Here is a 19,297-nt window from a genome sequence, read left to right on the forward strand (position 1 = left end):
GCACACGTGTATTACGAGAATCCCTAGACGAAAGGAAATGTCGTCTTTAAGATATCTCATAAGACATGTAATGAAACCCTAATAATATTCCCTAACAACTGACATCGAATCTAAGATTCCCTTTCCTAATGGGAATCAAACACTTTTCATTTATTCCTTTTAGAACCTTGAGATTTTTTCTTATAAATAAGGGTCAACTCATAACAAGATCATCATTCTATCATTTCATTCGCCCTAATCTTTAGGCTATATCTCCTACTCTCAACTTTCTTTTGTTCTTAAAGGAGATTCCATATGAAACCTTACCTCCCAACTCACACCATGTTTGACTGGGAAATTATGTGGGTTGGAAATCCGGACTATGTTTATTCGAACATTTTATTAGCACACTTCAACATCGTGTATGAAGCCTCCTTTAAGAATTCAAATCAGCCCCCACCACAACGTCCCACACAGCACATCTTTGCCGTATATTGGGAACATCTCGGGATTGGGAGATGTCATACACGGCGGAGATGGGGGGAGGGGGCTGATTTGATCTCCTCCTTTAATGCCACAATCGTCCCAGTTCTTTCGAGGCCCACATTTGGCGCATGAAACGTATAATTAGGAAATGGCCTGACCTGTGGGCGTTGGCTGCTGTCTGCTAGACCTAGCGTTTGCCAACAATCATCTCTGCTCGAAGCTATTAAGCTTCACACTGATGGAAGACCAAGAAGAAGCCAAACTCGAACGTTTCCTTCAATGGTTACAGGTCCCCATTTCCTCTTCATCACCATGTATTTATTTACATTTGTCTGTTATTGCGTTAAATGCTTCTATGGCATTTATATTTGAACGTCCGAACTCGAAACCAGGTGAACAGAGTCGAATTACGTGGTTGCAAGATCAAGTACTGCGGTCCTAACAAGGGGTTCGGTATTTTTTCTTCTAAGAACAACAACGGAGGTAGTAATAGGGCAATACGTTTCGAACCAAATCTTTACATACAGGTTTTTACATGAATGAGCTATAAGTTCCCTGCTTTGTCTCTAGACTCTCCAGGGATTCCGCTGGTTGTTCCGCTAGATTTAGCAATAACTCCGATGAGAGTACTGCAAGATCCTTTGCTGGGACTGAAATGTAGAGCCATGTTCGAAGAAGGAGAAGTAGATGATCGGTTCTTGATGATCTTATTCCTCACTGTAGAGCGTCTCCGTAAGAACTCGTCGTGGAAGCCGTACGTGCCCATTTAGTTATTTAATACTTCCATTCTTTCTCGGCATTTGATAGCTGGATTAGGGATTCAATAATAGGTATCTTGACATTCTTCCGACCACCTTTGGCAATCCACTTTGGTTCACTGATGATGAGCTTCTGGAGCTGAAGGGAACAACATTGTATCGAGCAACTGAATTACAGGTGAGTACTATAACAGTTATTTCGGTGTGAGGGTGATGTGTGCGTGAATTTCGTGAGTTCTGCCCCAGCCTCGGGTTTGGGTTGACGGAAGCATAAGGAAATTTTGGTAGTGGTTGTACATGCAATGAAGTTCCAATGTGTTGTAGACTGAAACTGAGATTTAGTTCTTTTAAGTGTGTATTCTTCATCTGGAAAATTCAGTATCGTCCGTCTGAAAAGCAGCCAGATTTGTTTATCTGCATTTGTCTTATTTATTGGTTGTGATTATTGGCATGTAAGTTTATTATGTCCATGTTTCCGCCCAGATTTATGTATGTTTGTGTGTATATATTACTATTTCTACAAGATACATGATTAGAGACTGGTTTGTGTTTACAGAAGAGAAGATTGCGGTCTCTATATGATGATAAAGTCAAGGATTTTGTGAAGGAACTTCTGCTTCTTGACGGGGAATCTGAAGGGTATGTGAACTTAGTAATTCTATATTGTATTCAAATTTAATGTGCATTAACAAGGATATTATTTTGTTCACGCGGCTGTGCATGCTTATATATGATCTCATAGTAGTTCTTAGCAAAACCTTTTATGCACTTCTAATGAGTGAAAAACTGAACATTTTGGATTAAGAGATTTAAAAGAGTTTAGGTTCCAGGCCAACTTAGTTATGAAATTTTTGACGTCTAGGTTTCAACTTTTAAATATGATTCATAGCTTTCTTGCAGCATACATGCAATAAAATATATGATTTCTAATCACTAAGATATGATTTATAAAAAGTAAAGGAGCTTAGGTCCAAGGTGCTGATCAAAATCAGCAATATATTGTCTCATGAAATTTAAGATTCTTGAGGAACATGGGTTACGTGATTGTGGTGCCATGTTTTGGCTGGCTATAGGAGCCATAGGCTCATACTATATAGTAACAAATGTTTTTTGAGGTCTCTAAGAATTAGTGGAGGAGGTATTATATGATATGTGCCAGGGGTGAGGAAGTTAGGTCTACTGATGGAATTGGGAGCTTGGTCGAGAAAAGCTATCTTTAGGGTGCATTAGCCAATGTGGTTGTTTCCATTTTCAGTGAGGTCTAGCAATGGAACCAAGAGAAAAAAGGAATGCATTTGTTGTTCAATGCTACCATGGAACCTTTTACAAACCCAGCCATTGCCGATTCCTTCAATTTTCTCTGTTTTAAGAAGCTACTTCCTGAAGCATCCTCAATCAGATGGGTCATTTTTGTTGAAATGATGATGATTTCAATCTCTTTTGCTGATCTTATATGTAGGGCCTGGATGAGAAAACAAGAAAATGGGTCACAACCAAGAATTCCTTAGGTTGCACTTGGGAAGGGTGCAAAATGTGAATGCAATTTTTTTTTTTTCAAAATAGGATGCAAACCATTTTGTTACTGTGGGTGAGGGTAATTCCATTAGGGCTGAGTTGCTTGCTGTACTACAAGCAGTAATGTGGAGATTGAAGGGCATTCAGAGTTGGTGGTAGGATGGCTGAAGGAACTAAAATCTGTAATGTGTTGATTTAGGGATGAGATGGAGAAATTCAAATGGTTTACAAGAGGCATGGACCTAAGGGTAACTTGGGTGAGGAGGTTGACTAATTGGATGGCAGATGCTTTAACTGAGCAAAGGGTGAAAAAATCAATTGTATTGGGCTCAATAGTAATTTGTTTATTTCCTTTATGTTATAGTGGGAGGTTACATCTCATGCCTCTCCAAGGAATGTTCATATGGTTTCATTTAAGTGCCTTTGCATTTCTATATTTTTCAAGCATCCCCTGCTTAACAATAACATATAAGACAGAATCCCTACCTAAACTCTCAGCTGAACACAACCTGACTCAACAAAACCTTTCTTGTGACTATATAGGGTTGGCAACAGGAATCCTGAAAATGTAGGAAACCGGAAGCAACCATGATGGTGAAAGAGATCTTCGTGAATTCAAGTGAAGGAGTTATTGAGAGGGTGAGATGGTTAGAGAAGTGTCTGGTAGGTCGATTTGTTAACACTGAACCTGATGATGTAGAGGTTCTGAGATGGGTCAGATCGGAGTGGAGCTTAAAAGAAGACGCTCAGGTGAGAAAACTAAATGCAGGCTTCTTTCTTTTTATTTTCTGTAGTAAGGAAGAGGCAGATGAAGTCCCGGAAGGTGAAACAACTAAGCTTAGGTTGCCAAATCTGCAGATGGGTAGATGGAATCTACTCATGGGGGCAATTTGAGAAGTAGGAAACAAAAGCCTTGTTTGGATTAATGTCTTCGGGATCCCTCTTCATGCCTGGAATCTTAATACGTTTTGTGCCATTGGAAACACCTGTGGTTGTTTTAGAAGAGTTGATGCTCGAACGTACAAGTTGAAGAGTCTGGTTGCAACAAGAATCCTGGTTGAAGTAGAGAACTTACACTTGATCCCCCCTGAGTCTAGTGTTAAACTTTGTTGGGGAGTGGTACAATTTGAGGTTAGTGATAGAAAGATGCTTCTCACTTTGTTGGTTTCAAGAGGATACAATGATTTTGCCTGATCGAACTTAGAAGTTCATTTGTTTTGCAGAGGAAATAGGGGAGTTGGTTGAGTAAGGGAATTGAAGTTTGGAGGAAGAAGACGATGGAAACCGAAGGGTCAGGCAGTTGGATAGTCAGGAGGGGGAGAGAGGGGAGAATTTGGAGTGGTGGTGAGGAGTAAAGTTGTAATTTCTCAGGTGGGAGCTGAGAGGCCTTTAGTGGAGGAGGGACACATGGGGGAAGCTTTTAAGAGGGGGTCATTTCCAATAAATCTAATTGCAGCTTCTCGAGTCTAGGTTCAGATCATATCAAGAGTGGGACCCACAAGTTTAGTAGGATTGTAAGTAACTTCATCAGATTTTCCTCTCCTTTTGAGGAAGTGGTGGTTGGCAAGCTTGGTGTCGATTTGGGGCGAAGAAGGAAGACAGAGAATGGGGAGATGGCTGGTATGTGGAGAGGCCAAAGAAGAGTCGCTGTTCAAGTAATTTGCACATTATTCATGTTACTACAATTTTCTCCTGTCTGAGGAGTGGTTTGATAGGGGCGGGACCAACAAAACACTATAAAAGGGCATACCTTAGAAAAGGAGGTAAGCCAAAAATATGGATCTCGAAAGGCTTCGAATGAAGCAGAGATTCCGAACTCTCTTAGTTCAGATTTGGAGATTGCCCAAGTGGAGAAACAACCTTTGCAGGTTGAAAACAAGAACGTGATTTTTTCAGCAATCTCCCAAGATAAGGATCTGAGAAAGGTTGGTTTGGAAGAGGGTTTGGTTTGTTTGAATGAAAAATAAGAGCACTGAGTCCTCTTCAAATGTGGAAATGGAGAGGAACAAAAAGAGAGGAAGCATGGACTTGAAGAGTTTGGTTGATAGAGAAGTGGAAATCAGAAAGTCCCTAGGCTTATTCTTCTTGGGAGGGGAAACTCTTGTTGGGAATGCATTTGAAGGAAAGAAGAAATGTGAGGAGAATTGCAAATGCTCTTGAAGGAGAAAATTGGGAAGAGGAAGGAAGCTATGAAGAGTTTGGAGAGATTGAAGAGTAATTGGGCTCCGCTACCTCGTTGTGAGTAAGTATAAGTGCTATCTATTTTCTTCTGAGCTTGTCTTTTGAAGTTTGTTTGTTTGTTTTAGTATGGTTGGAGGTCTTGTGTGTGTGTGTGTGGGGGGGGGGGTTGTGGGGTGTTATCTTAAACCTGTTTCGGATGTAATCCTTTTTTGTTTCTCTTTAATAAATTTTTTCTTTTACTTATCAAAAAAATTGTGAGTAACTTTAAGAAGGGTGAGTCCAATGTCTTGGAGTAAAGGTAAGTTAGGAATTCGAAAGAGGAGAATTGAGAGAAGAATTAGAGCGAGGAGTAGGGCAGCTTGTAGGATTCATTGGAAGAAGGTTTTATTTGCTGTTTCGTCAGAGGTTGATGTGCTAACATTCAATTTTATGGGTGTGGCTTAGGGACATGTGAAGATAATTTGAGTTTGAACGAGTCATTTCAAGATATGCAGGGCAATGCCTCTTTGTTGCTCGATACTGCTAATGGTATGCAAGAATCGTGTCCATCTTCTTGCTCGGAGTTGAGACAGGAGAATGGGGGTTTTATTTCTTGTCACTAGGAGGAAGTCTCGGAGAGGGAGTTAGGAGTAAAGGAAGTGAGTGAGGGTAGGGTGGAGAAGGTGGAAAAAGGGTCAAACAATAAAACTAAGCATTTGGAGGAGGGAGGCAACAACGAAGAAGGAAGCAACTTATCAGAAGTTGAGGGTGAGGATTGATTTGGATTTTCAAGACACATTAATTGGGAATGATGCCGATTATGTGGTATCTGAAGTGGTTGTTGGAAGACTGGGAATGTACCTTGGCCGTAGGGGCAATGAGACGAGTTGTTATGGACACACCGCCCGGCAGCGCACTGCGGCGCAGTCATAGGCAGCAGCACGCACAACGGGCCGCCCAGCCGCACGCACAGCGGGCTGCCCAGCAGCACGCACCGCCCGGCAGCGTCAGGCACGCACCGCACGGCAACAGCACGCACCGCACGGCAACAGCACGCACCGCACGACAGCAACACGCACCGCACGATAGCAGCACGCACCTCACGACAGCAGCACTGCGAGGCGCGCGCCGCCTGGCAGCAGCAGTAGGGCGGGGCCCACATGACAACTCATCAGGGTGGGCCCACACTTATCTTACCACATCAGCTCTGCCTGCCAGCTCGCCGCCAGCTACACCATTCCTCATCCCTTATCCTTATCCTTATCCTTATCTTATCTTATCTTAAGTAAGAGTTGTGTTACCATTAGGAGTTTGAGTTTAAGTTGGATTACCCTTGCCTAGCCGAATCCAACAAGGAATTTCCTTCTGTAATCTCCTATTTAAGGAGCCACGAATTGAAATAAAGCATTCAGTTTTCCAGCCAAGAAAAGAGTGAGGAGAGTTCGGGTGGTCTCTTGGACAAATCACCCATTCAGTTTCCGCAATAGGGTCTGCACGCAAGGGAAGGCGCAAGGGAAAGCAGGGCTTTCTCCCCGTGGATCGACCCGTGACGAGATCCTACACGCGGGCCCATAACATTATGGTATCAGAGCCTAGTGTCATGGGCGACATGGAGCAGCTATCATCCAGGGTTCACGAACTGGAACACCGACTCGTTGAAAATCACGCGGAAGTAAGAGAAGTCAAAGAGGATGTCAGGGAGCTTCGGCGCCTACTGGAGTTATACTTCTCCACCAGAGAAAGGAGTCCTGAAGAGGCGGCCACCAACAACAGCCGCCGTCCAGATCGGTCCGAGGACTCCGGTGAACGACAGAACGCAACACCAGCAACAACGGTCATACCCAAATACAGTCGTCTGGAGTTTCCCTCATACAGCGGCAGCGGTGACCCACTGGGATGTGAGCAATTCTTTCGTAATCAGCGCACGGAGGAGAAGGACAAGGTTAGTTTGGCCGCGTTCCACCTGACCGAAGAAGCACAAGTCTGGTTCTATCGAGTGGAGCAGGAGGAACCAGGTCTTAGTTGGGATCAGTTCAAGTCGTACTACCTCGTTCGGTTCGGACCCCCATTAACAAGCAACCCCTTGGGGGAACTCATTAACCTCAAGCAGACTGGGACCGTAGCAGAGTATCAGCAGCAGTTCCAAACCCTTCTCGCTAGGGCCTCTTCAGTACGCCTAGATCAGCAGGTGGATATGTTCACAGCTGGTCTAGCCGAACCCCTGAGAGTTGATGTAGAGATGCAGAGCCCGCCTAACCTAGTCACGGCAATGAATTTAGCCCAAGCCTTCGAGCGCAAACTGCAAATTAGCCGAGGGCCATCCAGCATGGGATGCCCAGCAGCGGCTTGGACAAACCCGAAGCCTACTGGAGGAGGGTCTTCGTTGGCAGCCAACAGAGAACCACTCGGAATGGCTCCATATCCAGTAGCTAGCCCAGAACGGAAGCCACAGACGAGCACCATATCCAGATCAGCGTCCAGTGTGGGGAGCAGCGGCGGTACACCCCCTATTAAGCACTTGTCCAGGGCTGAGATGGCAGAGCGCAGGGCGAGGGGGCAATGTTTTAATTGCGATGAACTCTACTCAGCAGGGCACAGGTGCAAGAGACTTTTCTGCCTCCTGGTGAAACAAGAGGAAGATGAGGATGAACCCCCTCCATGGGAACCCGATCCAGGAGGGCAAAGCCATCCAGGATTCCTTTGAGGGTGCTTTCGACACCCAATTCGAGCTTGAGGACAAGCTCGTAGTCTAGGAGGGGTGTGATGTTATGGACACACCGCCCGACAGCACACTGCGGCGCAGTCATAGGCAGCAGCATGCACAGCGGGCCGCCCAGCAGCACGCACCGCACGGCAGCAACACTAGGCAGCAGCACGCACCGCACGACAGTAGCACGCACCTCACGGCAGCAGCACTGCGAAACGCGTGCGCCGCCCGACAGGAGCAGTAGGGCGGGGCCCACATGACAGCTCATCAGGGTAGGCCCACACTTATCTTACCACATCAGCTCTGCCCGCCAGCTCGCCGCCAGCTACACCATTCCTCATCCCTTATCCTTATCCTTATCCTTATCTTATCTTATCTTATCTTAAGTAAGAGTTGTGTTACCATTAGGAGTAGGTAATTAGGAGTTTGAGTTTAAGTTGGATTACCCTAGCCTAGCCGAATCCAACAAGGAATTTCCTTCTGTAATCTCCTATTTAAGGAGCCACGAATTGAAATAAAGCATTCAGTTTTCCAGCCAAGAAAAGAGTGAGGAGAGTTCGGGTGGTCTCTTGGACAAATCACCCATTCGGAGAGTTCGGGTGGTCTCTTGGACAAATCACCCATTCAGTTTCCGCAATAGGGTCTGCACGCAAGGGAAGGCGCAAGGGAAAGCAGGGCTTTCTCCCCGTGGACCGACCCGTGACAAGATCCTACGCGTGGGCCCATAACACGAGTTTGGCTGGAAGTGAAGTTTTGAAGATCCCAAAGAAGACTAGGGTTTCGAGCAAGCTCAATGTGGTTCATGTTACGAAGGTATTCTCAAGGTTGAAAGCTGGTTTGGTGGGAGTTGGGCCGACCAATGAGTATTAAAGGATTTAAAAGAAAAGGGGTTTAGATCTCTGAGTCTCGAAAACCTGTGCCTGGAGTTGTCTCTCTCTTCCGAAGGGGCTGGAAAGATATCCCTTTTGGTGGATTCTCAAAGACTGGAGTTGAAAGAGTCTGATTGTTTAGAGGAAACAAATTGTACTGATTCTAATTTGAAAGAGGTTTTTGTTGAGGTGAGGTCAGGGGATAAGGAAATAAGGAAAGGAGTGGACTAGAAGACTCTAGTTGACAAAGAGGTGGATATCGGTAAGGCTTTGGACTTGTTCTTTTTAGGAGAGGACTTTGCTAGAAGAGCTTTTGAAGTGTTTAAGAGAAAGAGGAAGGAAGAAAGCATGAGAAAGGTTCCTGAAGTTTTAGGGGGAGGAATTTGGGGTGAGGAAGGAGGTCTAGATGAGCTTGGTGAGGTGGAAGATTGATCTGCGCATAGCATTTGCTTGGCTGGAGTAGTAGTTGCTGTGGTAGTGTATCGCTATCTCATGTTTTCTCTCCCCGTTTCTTCATTGATGTAGGCGGTTAGTTGAATTAGTTGTTGGTTCGGGGGGGGTGTTTTAACACCTGTCTTTGGATGGTTTGCTTAGTAGTTAACTGAAGAAACAATATGCTTTTTCAATTCAATGGGCATATTATTCATTGGAGAAGCTAAATGTGTCATAATGGTAAGCAGCTACAACAAAGGGTGAAAGGGAGAAGTCCTATTTTTAAATGGTTTCAAGAGGCAATTCATAGAAAATTCCCAAAAGGGGCTTACGTTGCAGCTCTACATAAGGCCCTAATACTATTTGATCTCATTTTATGTGAAACTTGTTGAAATGTTTGCCCATAAGGGGCATTTTAGTCATTTTCTGTAGCCATGTATTTTCCCTGTTAAGAATCACTTAACATAGGCTATTTGTTATGAGTCTTATGACTTGCATGGTCCACCATCTTCTTGGGCCATTCATGCCATAGTTGAGGATAACACTAGTATGAATAATTCTACTGATGAGTTGCTTGCCACGGGAGTTGGTATGAGTAATGAGCTGGTCTCCATCACTTGTGAGGAATATGTAAGACTTCATCAGGCCTCTTCCTTGCCTTCCAAGTCCATTGCTACCTTTGCTAAGTTAGCTACAACTTGTTTAGTTTCTACTTTCTATTTCTAACCATTCACCATGGGTAATTGATTCTGGAGCTTCAGATCATATGACTGGCTCTTTAGACCTTTTTGAGTCCTTTTCTCCACTCTCAACTGCACAAACAATTACCTTAGTTGATGGACCTTCTTCTCCCATTAATGGTATTGCTAATGTTTGCCTTGGTTTTGATATTAGTCTTAACTTTGTTTTTAACATTTTCTAAGTTTCCCTTTAGTTTCTTGTTTGTAAGTAAACTTACTTAGTCATTAAATTGTTTAGTCACCTTCTTTCCATCCTATTGTGTTTTTTAGGATCTTACGACGAGGGAGATGATTGGTGGAGGTCTTGAAGTTGGAGGACTATACTACATTGATGTCTATGGTCCATTGAGAGCTCTTCACTCATCTCTTACTCCTCACCAACGGCATTGCCATTTGGGTCATCCTTCACTTTGGGTATGAAGAAATTAGTCCCTAATTTGGCATCATTATCTTAGTTGGATTGTGAATCGTGTCAACTTAGCAAGCATCATAGAGTCACTTTTGTTCCTAGGGAAGATAATAGAGTCCAGGGTCCTTTTGATCTTGTCCATTTAGATGTTTGGGTTCCCAGTCAAGTGTCATCTTACAATGGATTTCGATATTTGTAACCTTTATTGATGATTATTCAAGAATAACATGATATATTTAATGGAAGAACATTTTTTTTCTCTGAGTTGTTAGGTTTGCTGAATTCAGTTTTTTTGGGGGAAGGTGGGTTAGATTCTAGAATTTGGGGTCCTAATCCTGATGAATATTTTTCTACTAAATCCTTTTTTCATTCGATGGTTGCCACACAGTCTTCTCTTCAGTTTCCAGTCAAAGAAATTTGGTGCCATCCTCCCCCTAAAATCAGTGCTTTTTGTTGGGAAGTCTTTCATGGTAGTATTAATACCTTTGATGTACTTCAAAGGAAGAGGCCAAATAGGTGCTTGTCCCTTAACTGGTCTGTCTTGTGTAAGTTGAATGGTGAGACTGCTATCCACCTTTTTTTATCTTGCCCCTTTGTCAGCTTCATTTGGAATTGGTTTACTTCTCTTTTTGGGTGCAGGTGGTCTTCTCCTGACCGGTTGGATGGTTTATTCAACCCTAATGGTTGCAATGGTAAGACAAGGAGGAGAAGGATTCTCTGGAGGTGCACTAGAGCAGCAATACTTTGGACTATTTGGGAGGAAAGAAATGATAGAATATTTGAAAGTAAGGAAAAATGCAAGGAAGCTCTTGTGGAAACAATAACACTGAGGGTGGCACATTGGGTAAAAAGCTGAATTTCGATGGGAGTTGTGTGGGTAATCCAGGCCCTTCAGGTATTGGGGGGGCCATTAGAAATGAAAATGGCTCCATTATTGCTTTGTTCTTCGGTCTTGTGGAGGAAGGTGATGTAGCTAGGGCAGAGTTTCTAGCTGCAGTATATGGGGTTGAGAAGGCCAAAGAGCTGGGGATTAGTAGATTGATCATTGAGGGAGACTCAAAAACTCTGATAAAGTGGCTGCAAAAAGGGGAAGGAGTGACCTGGTAGTTGAAGAATGATTTCAGAAGGTTCAAATGGATGTCTAGAAAATATGTCTATTCAGGTGGGTTGGGTTAGGAGATCGGCCAACAGCTTGGCTGATTGCTTAGCAAGGGGTTCAAAGAATAGAGATGTTTTGGGCACTTTTGTAATTCTGTCTTGGGTCAGCTTCTATGCTGATTTCTTTGTAACTTCTTGTTGTATATTAAAGCTTCTTAATTAATGAAAATTTTCAGAGTTATTGATAAAAAAAGAACGTTCAGAATTGTTCTTTATTTTTTTTTCCTTCCATGCTGAAATTCGAAATTAGTTTGGTGTTTGTATTAAAGTCTTTTGTTTTGATAATGCAAAGGATTCACAGTTCCTTTCAAGCTTATTTTGACAACCACAGTATTATACATTAATCTTCTTGTTCCCACGTTCCTTAGCAAAATGGTGTAGTGCAATGGAAGAATGAACACATTATTGAGACAACTCTTGCCTTATTACTCCAAATGTTTGTTCCTAAAACCTATTGGAGTGACACTATTCTCACTTCATGCTTCTTGATCAATCATATGCCTATATCTGTCTTTGTTGGGGACTCTCCATTCTCTATCATGTTCCCCCAAGGTCCTCTTTCTCTCTTCCTTTACGTGTTTTTGGCTATGTTTGTTTTGTCTATTGCTTGGGCCTTGGACATGATAAACTTGAGTCCCAATCAATCCGGTGTGTTTTTCTTGGCTACTCTTGCACCCAAAAGAGGTACAAATGTTATGATCCTATCCTCTATAAGTCTGTTGTTCTTGATATCACTTTCTTTGAGAGTCTTCCTTTCATTGGACGAGAACCCTCTCCCTCTATTCCTCTCACCCAAAAGAGGTACAAATGTTATGATCCTATCCTCTGTAAGTCGTTTGTTGTTCTTGATATCACTTTCTTTGAGAGTCTTCCTTCCATTGGGCAAGAACTCTCTCCTTCTATTCCTCTCTCGTTTGCTTCAAGTGATGTGTTTATTCCTCTTCCTACTATTGAGGAGCTCATTTGACCATCAACTCACAGGGTGCACTAGACGTGCTCGGGAGCTTTCACCAGTTTCTACACCGGCTTAGACTCTATCTTCAACCTCTCCACCAACATTAGAACCATTGATAGATCTTCCTCCGTTAGATCTTGATCTTCCTCCGTTAGATCTTGATCTTCCTCCGTTAGATCTTGATCTTCCTCCGTCAAATCTTGATCTTCCTATTGTTTTACTTAAGGGCAAAAATACTTGTACTGACCATCCCATTTCTTGTTATTGTTCTCTTGTTCATTTATTAATTTGTTTCTCTTTTGTCATCTACATCTGTCCTTAGGTCTGTTTAGGAAGCTCTTGCCTCGCCTGATTGGAAGAAAGCAATGGATGATGAATTTTAAGCTCTCTAGTCTAACCACACATGGGACCTTACCTTCTTACCTCCTGAAAAATAGACAGTTGACTATAGGTGGGTCTATACGATCAAACACAGATAAGATGGTAGTATTGGGAGGCTCAAAGTCTGATTGGTGGCAAAAGGCTATACATAGACTTACGGTGTTGATTACTCTGAGACCTTCTCCCTGGTGGCTAAGTTGTTATTTGTTTGAGTTATTATTTCTCTTGTTGTCCATTTTGATTGGCCCTTGTACTAGCTTGATGTTTAGAATGGTTTCCTTAATGGTGATTTTCAAGAGGTGTACATGGAGCAACGTCCTGGTATGTTGTCCAGGGGGAGGCTGGGCTGGCTTGGTATATTAGTTGCACAAGGCAATCTATGGACTCAAATAGTCACTAGGGGTGCTCATAAAAAACCAAAAATCCGAACTGAATTGAGAAAATCGAACAAAAAAATGCGGTTAACTGAATAGATTGGTTTGGTATTTCTAACCAAAGGATTGGTTTGGTTTTCAATTAACCTCGAAAAATTTGGCGGTTAACTAAACCAACTGAACCAACTTGTGTATATATTTATATGTATATTATATATATTTTTATTATATTATATATAAATATATATGAATTATATATTTAAATATATACATATAGTGTATTTATAATAATATATTTATAATATAATATACATATTTATAATATATGTTATAAATATAAAAAATCGAAAAACTGAAGAACCGAACCGGTCAACGATTAATCAGTGGTACTAGCTTAGTTTCAGTTAGGAGAAATGCAAAACCAGTAGGACCAGTTCGGTTTTAGAAGATTGCCCATGGTTTGGTTAACCGAATCGTGAGCACCCTTAGCAGTCACCACAGGCCTGGTTTGGTAGGTTCAGTAGTGTTGTGTAAGAGTTTGGTCTCAAGTAATGTGGAGTTGATCATTTAGTCTTCAGTAGATATACCACATCTGGGAAGATCATTCTGGCGGTGTATGTTGATGACATAGTCATTACTGGTAGTGATGTTAGTGGGATTAATGATTTAAAATGGTTTTTGCAGCAGCACTTTCAAACCAAGGATTTAGGATCCTTCAAACATTTACTGGGTATTGAAATAGCCCGTTTGAAGTGGGGAATCTCCTTGTCAGTTGTCACAACACAAGTATGTCTTGGATTTGTTGGATGAGACAGATCTACTAGGGGCTAAACTAGTTGAGAACCCTATGGATCTTAATGTGAAAATGATTGATAGTTAGGGGGAGCCATTTGGTGATCCTAGAAGGTACATGAGAAATGAGATTAATGGGCAAACTGATTTATCTCACCATCATCCGTCCTGATATCTCCTTTAGTGCAGGGGCTCTGAGTTAGTTTGTGCAGAATCCCATAGTCATTCACTGGGAAGGTGTTGTAAGAGTATTGAGATACTTGAAAGGTGCTCCAGACCGGGGATTGTTAGACAGTGTATGCCCTTAGCTCCAATCGAAATGATGTACCTTATGACATTTAATGTAAATGAATAAAGTGCATATTTGATTCATGTTATTATGGTGTGTTTCTGTGTAATACCCTTAAACTGGACACATATGAGACTCGTGTTAGTTTAGAACGTTCACAACCGTTGGATAGATCTGGGGAGATTTATCCTGATAAGGTTGACACTGATGTGCCGCCAAGTTGGATGGGGTAGCCTGTCTCAGTTGCCAGGGTGAGACCCGAGGTACATGCAGTGTAGGTTTACTTGAAACCTTGAACCGGACCAGAATTCTAGTATTGCCCTAGACCTTGTTGATTAGTGGGCAAAACTGGAATGTTACACCTGATCCCTAGACTCAATTATGATACTGCACTAGGTGTTGGATTGGGCTGTCTTTGATATGCCAATCAGTGAGATCCTTAGAGGGGGTCAAAACCTGGGTATGTTGGGACAGTCCGAGAATTCATTTGAGTGGGTGATCATAGTGACAGGATCAGCCCCTTTGTCGGACAAAGGTAATGATCGGGGATGCACTCTCTCTGATGGAAACCAAAGCTGCCGGCAGCCGATTTCAATCGTTGAAATTTGTTTTTGCAAAATATATTTATATAGATATACATATATATATTATGGTTTCAAAATGTTTGCAAAATGTTTTAATTCCCGGGATCCATGTGAGTAGAGAGTGCAACACTGTTCCTTGCAGCCGAGGGAGAAGTCCTCTCTTGTCGGGCAGTGTTTGATCATTATGGGCTGAGAGGTTAAGTGTAAGACCATTGAGGGTAATACCTGATGGGCTAATTTTGCATCTGTCCACAGTCCCTGGGTTTTTATAAGGTGGCTTGGCGCAGGGACCACTTAGTGTAAGTGTTGGGCCCGTTAAGAGCCCATGGTGATGGGCTCAGGGGTTCACTGCCCATAACAGTGAATTTGGCCAGGCCTTGTAATAGAGGCTAGGCTGAACCCATGTGGCTGATGTGTAGATCAATGTTTGGGTCCCACGCCATACAAGGAAACCCAACTGGGCAGTAGTTTGGAAGGTTAGTGAGCACATGGACTTAATGGGCATAAAGCCCAATTCGAACTGGTCTAATTTGATTAGTTAAAGAAGGGGGCGGATCTGGGATTTGGATCAGTAGATAGGATAGGGAGTTATCCTTATCCACTCAGAGAGTCCAAATCCAAATGAAAATTTGGATTTGGAAACTCCTAATAAGATTAGGAGGGCTGATCTAATCTGCAGATAAGATAAGGGTTTATCCTTATCTCTTAAAGAGAACTCCTGATCCAAATACAAATTTGGATTAGGAAACTCCTAATGTGATTAGGAGCTCTCTTTAAGGCTATAAAAGGAGGAGGAGGGCAAACCATTATATACACATCAGATCTTATATCACAGAAAGAGAGAAGACAGCTACAGTAAGACTGCGCCATCTTCTGCTCTTGCACCTTCCTCCTGCTGCCGCCATTGCCAGTTCGACCTCCACCGTAGGAGCGATCAAGAAGTGTTCTTGATATCAGTCTTTGGAGAAAGGCTGATTTGAAGTCGTGCTCACATACCCTCCATCGAATTCTTGCTGAAGGATTCGGTTCTTGTGAAGAACCTGCTGATTTTGCTCCACCCTACGCTGTGTCATCTTCAGTGGGAGCAGTCTTTGGAGTTTTCCTTAGGTGTGAACACCTTCGTTGGGAGTTACTGCTACTCCGTATTAGGTATATCCCTCTCCTACCTTTTGGTTTCAGATCTGGTTCGGTTCTTGGTTCAAGATTGATCTTTGAAAATGCAGATTTTCTAAAACAGGGAATGTGATTCCCACATGGGAGAGAGAAATTTTTGAAATTTCGCCCTACCTCCCTACAGGGTTCGGCCATCCATATGATGGATCTCTCATCTCTTCAATTATTATACAATAAAGGGGGAGAATTAACCTTAGAGGGATATTCCGATGTTGATTGGGCATGGTCCTCAATGGATAGGAGGTGTACTACATGGTACTGTACCTTTTTGTGCGGCAATCTCATTACTTGGAAAAGCAAGTAGCAAAGTGTAGTTGCTAGAAGTAGTGCTGAAGCTGATAGAGTAATGGCCCACACCACTTGTGAGTTGATATGACTGAAACATCTTCTTCACAAGATAGGTATTTTTATAGGGAAACCTGTCAAGTTGTTTTATGATAATCAGGCTGTTACTCATATTGCTTCCAACCTGGTTTTCCATGAGAGGACCAAGCATATAGAAGTTGGTTGTCATTTTGTATGAGAAAAAGTGACAAATGGTGATACTGTGACTCCTTATGTCAAGTTAGAAGAACTTCTAGTAGACTTGTTTACTGAGAGTTTGTGTTGTACCAGGATGGATTATGTTTGTAACAACCTGGAGCTCTATGATATTATGCTCCAGTTTGAGGGGGAGTGTTGAAATGTTTTCCCATAAGGGGCATTTTAGTCATTTGCTGTAGCCTTGTATTCCACTGTTAAGAATCATTTAACAGGGGCATTTTTTGTATTTTTGCATGTTCTAATGAAGAGAATAATAATGCAGGTTGATAGGTTGAAGAATATAAGTTTGTATCTTCTTCCTAGAGACCTTTTTTTCTCTCCTTTTACTTTCTTCTTGTTTTCTACTGTGTAAGACAGATCTCCCTGCCTTTTTCCCTCCTTTTTCCTCATCTTTTTCTCTTTTATTCCCGAGTTATAGTAAAACTGTTTCATATTTACACTATGATTTTGATAGGAAGTTAAGTATAATGGTTTCACTAATACATACAATAACAGTCGAATAAATTTCTGGAGAGCAAGGGGCATGCTTCTGTTTTTTTTTTTTGATTTTGATCCTCAAAACTCTGAGGAAAGAAAGGTCTCTGTTTTGGAAGAGGAGTCTTTGCTGGTAGCTGAAGGTGAGATGGTTAGCAACTATGGCAACTCTGTTGAGGCTGATCATGTTATCTTCTCTTCTGGGGTCAACTGTAGTGTGGTGAAGTTTTTAGAAGGGTGCAATTTGTTAGAGCTGGGTTGCTATAACCTTGAAGGGAAAGACAGAAGACTAGTTGGTGGGAGTTTTTGATTGTCCAATAGATGGGGTTGGAAAAGAAGGGGAAGCAAATGATGAGAGGTTGAAGAGGAACACTCGATGTAATTCTGATACAGAGATTGGTTCTGCTGAGTCTGTGAAAGATGGTGTTTCTTTGGAGTTGAAGGGTTTAATGAAAGGGGATTTGAGTGTTTCAGATAGCTTCGTTGGTTGTTTAAAAAAGGGAGGCTAGAGGGGATTGAAATGAAGGGTGCTGAGGGAATAAGGGAGTTTGAAGCTTTGGATTGTTCGAATGTGGCTGTAATGAGACAAGAGGATGTGGGATCAGTGGAAGGCGTTGATATTGAAGGGGGGTTGGATCAAGGCAATGGGAACATCGAAAAGAATTTCATCATCATATTCCATGCCTTACCCCAACTAGATGGGGATGTTTCAGAATGTGAGGAAGTGGTTATGGATGAGACCCATGCAGTTGAGGGGACAATTGATTTAGAAAAGATGGTGGAGGTAGTGGTGGTTTCGGTTCAGTTTTTTTTGAGAGGAATGCAGTTTGGGAAGAACCAAAATGATGAAAGGGGTCTGAGGGATATGAAGAAGAAGCCTGACACTGTAAGACGTTTCAAGTTTCAACAGTCAGGAGTCCCTTAGAAGTTAGAACAGTCCAGGTTTCAAAAGTGTTTGGAAGGTTAGAGTAGAAGGGGTCTGTTTGGAATTGGGCCTACTAAGAAGGTGAAAAAATCGAGTAAAGCCTTTAGGAGGAAGCAAAGAGGTTCCTTCATAATATCTCAGAAACTGAAGAGCTTTTTCATTTTGTATTTGTTTTGTTGTAGGGTTTTGGTCGTGTCATGTCAGTTTAGGGGGGATAATTGCTGCTCGATATATTATTTTTTTGTTTAAGGGGGTTGGGGCTGGTTGTTGAAGGTGAAACTTGCTTCTTTTTCTCTCTGGTGACTGCTGGTTACCTTTATTTGTACTCTTTTTTTCCTAATAAAATCTTTTTTCTTTTATTATAAAAAAATGGGCATGCTTCTGTTGCAATTTTTTTTTTCTCAACTGGATCCCAGTTCAGAGAGTAGTTCAAGTTTGTCATTGCTAATTTCTGTTGTGTTCTTTACATGGTACTATAGCTGTGGATGCAGTCTTGTGACTCCATTTCCCTTTTGCCATAAAAAATGAATTAATATAGTCTGACCTGATACTACACAATATTACACTGAAAAATTACAAAACTTTTTAAATTGTTCTGATAAAATACTTTTGAATTGTTATTTTTATCATTCATGTTCCTTATTTTATGTTCTCTTTGATGGCAAAATGTACTAAAAATATGCCACTCCTTGCTTCTTTAATCAGTGAGGCGCAATTTGAAGACTTCCTATGGTATGTGTCCTTTCAACAAACTACTTTATTTTGCATATAATGTGCCAATTATATCTCCTTAAGTGTATGCTTATTTGAAGTGTTTCAAAATTTGAAATTTTGTTTATCATCGAGTTTCATTTTTGATTCTTGTTGTCCAAGGACGTACGCCATCACCGATTTTTTCATCAGTAAGCATCACTAAATTTGAGGGAATAAAATTGATATTAGGTCACCCTTTTCTAATATTTATGAAGTTTGCTATCAGTCTACCTGCTCTCTAGAATTAGATGACAATTACAGAATTGGGTTGATAATGTATCACAAAGCACTGCAGTAGGAAAGCATTCTCAAAGACTACAACATAAAACTGTCAATCCATACATATTCCTTTGGTTCTCTGTTTATGTATGTGAACTGAATTGAGAGCAAGAAGAAAACAGATTTAGGGGTGTCAAGAATGGTCGACCCCCACCCCAAAGAGTCTCTTTTATATTAAAGAGATAAAAGATATGTGCAGTTACAAGAATGCCCTTACAGGGCTGAAAGATAAAAAGAACAAATAAAATAATAAGAATATGGTACTATACAACAAGGACTACTCTAATAGTGTACATCAAGATATATCTTCACACTCCCCCTCAAACTGATGTCCACAAGAATGAGATGTCGACTTTTAGTCATGGCCTTGGTGAAGATGTCGGCAATCTGCATGTGAGAGGATACATGAGGAAGAGATATAGAGCCTGCAACAAGGAGGTCTCTAATAAAGTGACAATCCACCTCGATATGTTTAGTCCTCTCATGAAAGACTGGATTAGATGCGATCTTGATAGCGTTGATGTTGTTGGCATACAGAGGGATAGGAGTAGGAAGAGAATTA

At 41.8% G+C, this 19,297-nt stretch overlaps 1 protein-coding gene across 3 annotated transcripts in view; it reads left to right on the top strand.

The window, feature by feature from the left end:
* Positions 1-568: 568 nt before the first annotated feature.
* LOC104612687 (SET domain-containing protein) overlaps positions 569-19,297 on the top strand; it is a 46,358-nt gene continuing 27,629 nt past the window's right edge. For 2 of the 3 annotated variants that reach the window (XM_010280212.3, XM_010280211.3), the window contains exons 1-6: positions 569-754; positions 858-948; positions 1,036-1,219; positions 1,296-1,401; positions 1,780-1,862; positions 18,409-18,435. In XM_010280212.3, coding sequence (XP_010278514.1) covers positions 704-754; positions 858-948; positions 1,036-1,219; positions 1,296-1,401; positions 1,780-1,862; positions 18,409-18,435 — 542 coding nt within the window. In that variant the 5' untranslated portion in view covers positions 569-703. The remainder of the gene's footprint in view (positions 755-857; positions 949-1,035; positions 1,220-1,295; positions 1,402-1,779; positions 1,863-18,408; positions 18,436-19,297) is intronic. The other variant, XM_010280210.3, reaches the window with a different exon arrangement.

Source organism: Nelumbo nucifera, chromosome 6, assembly GCF_055504915.1.
Source record: "Nelumbo nucifera cultivar China Antique chromosome 6, China Antique-T2T, whole genome shotgun sequence".
NCBI lineage: Eukaryota > Viridiplantae > Streptophyta > Magnoliopsida > Proteales > Nelumbonaceae > Nelumbo > Nelumbo nucifera.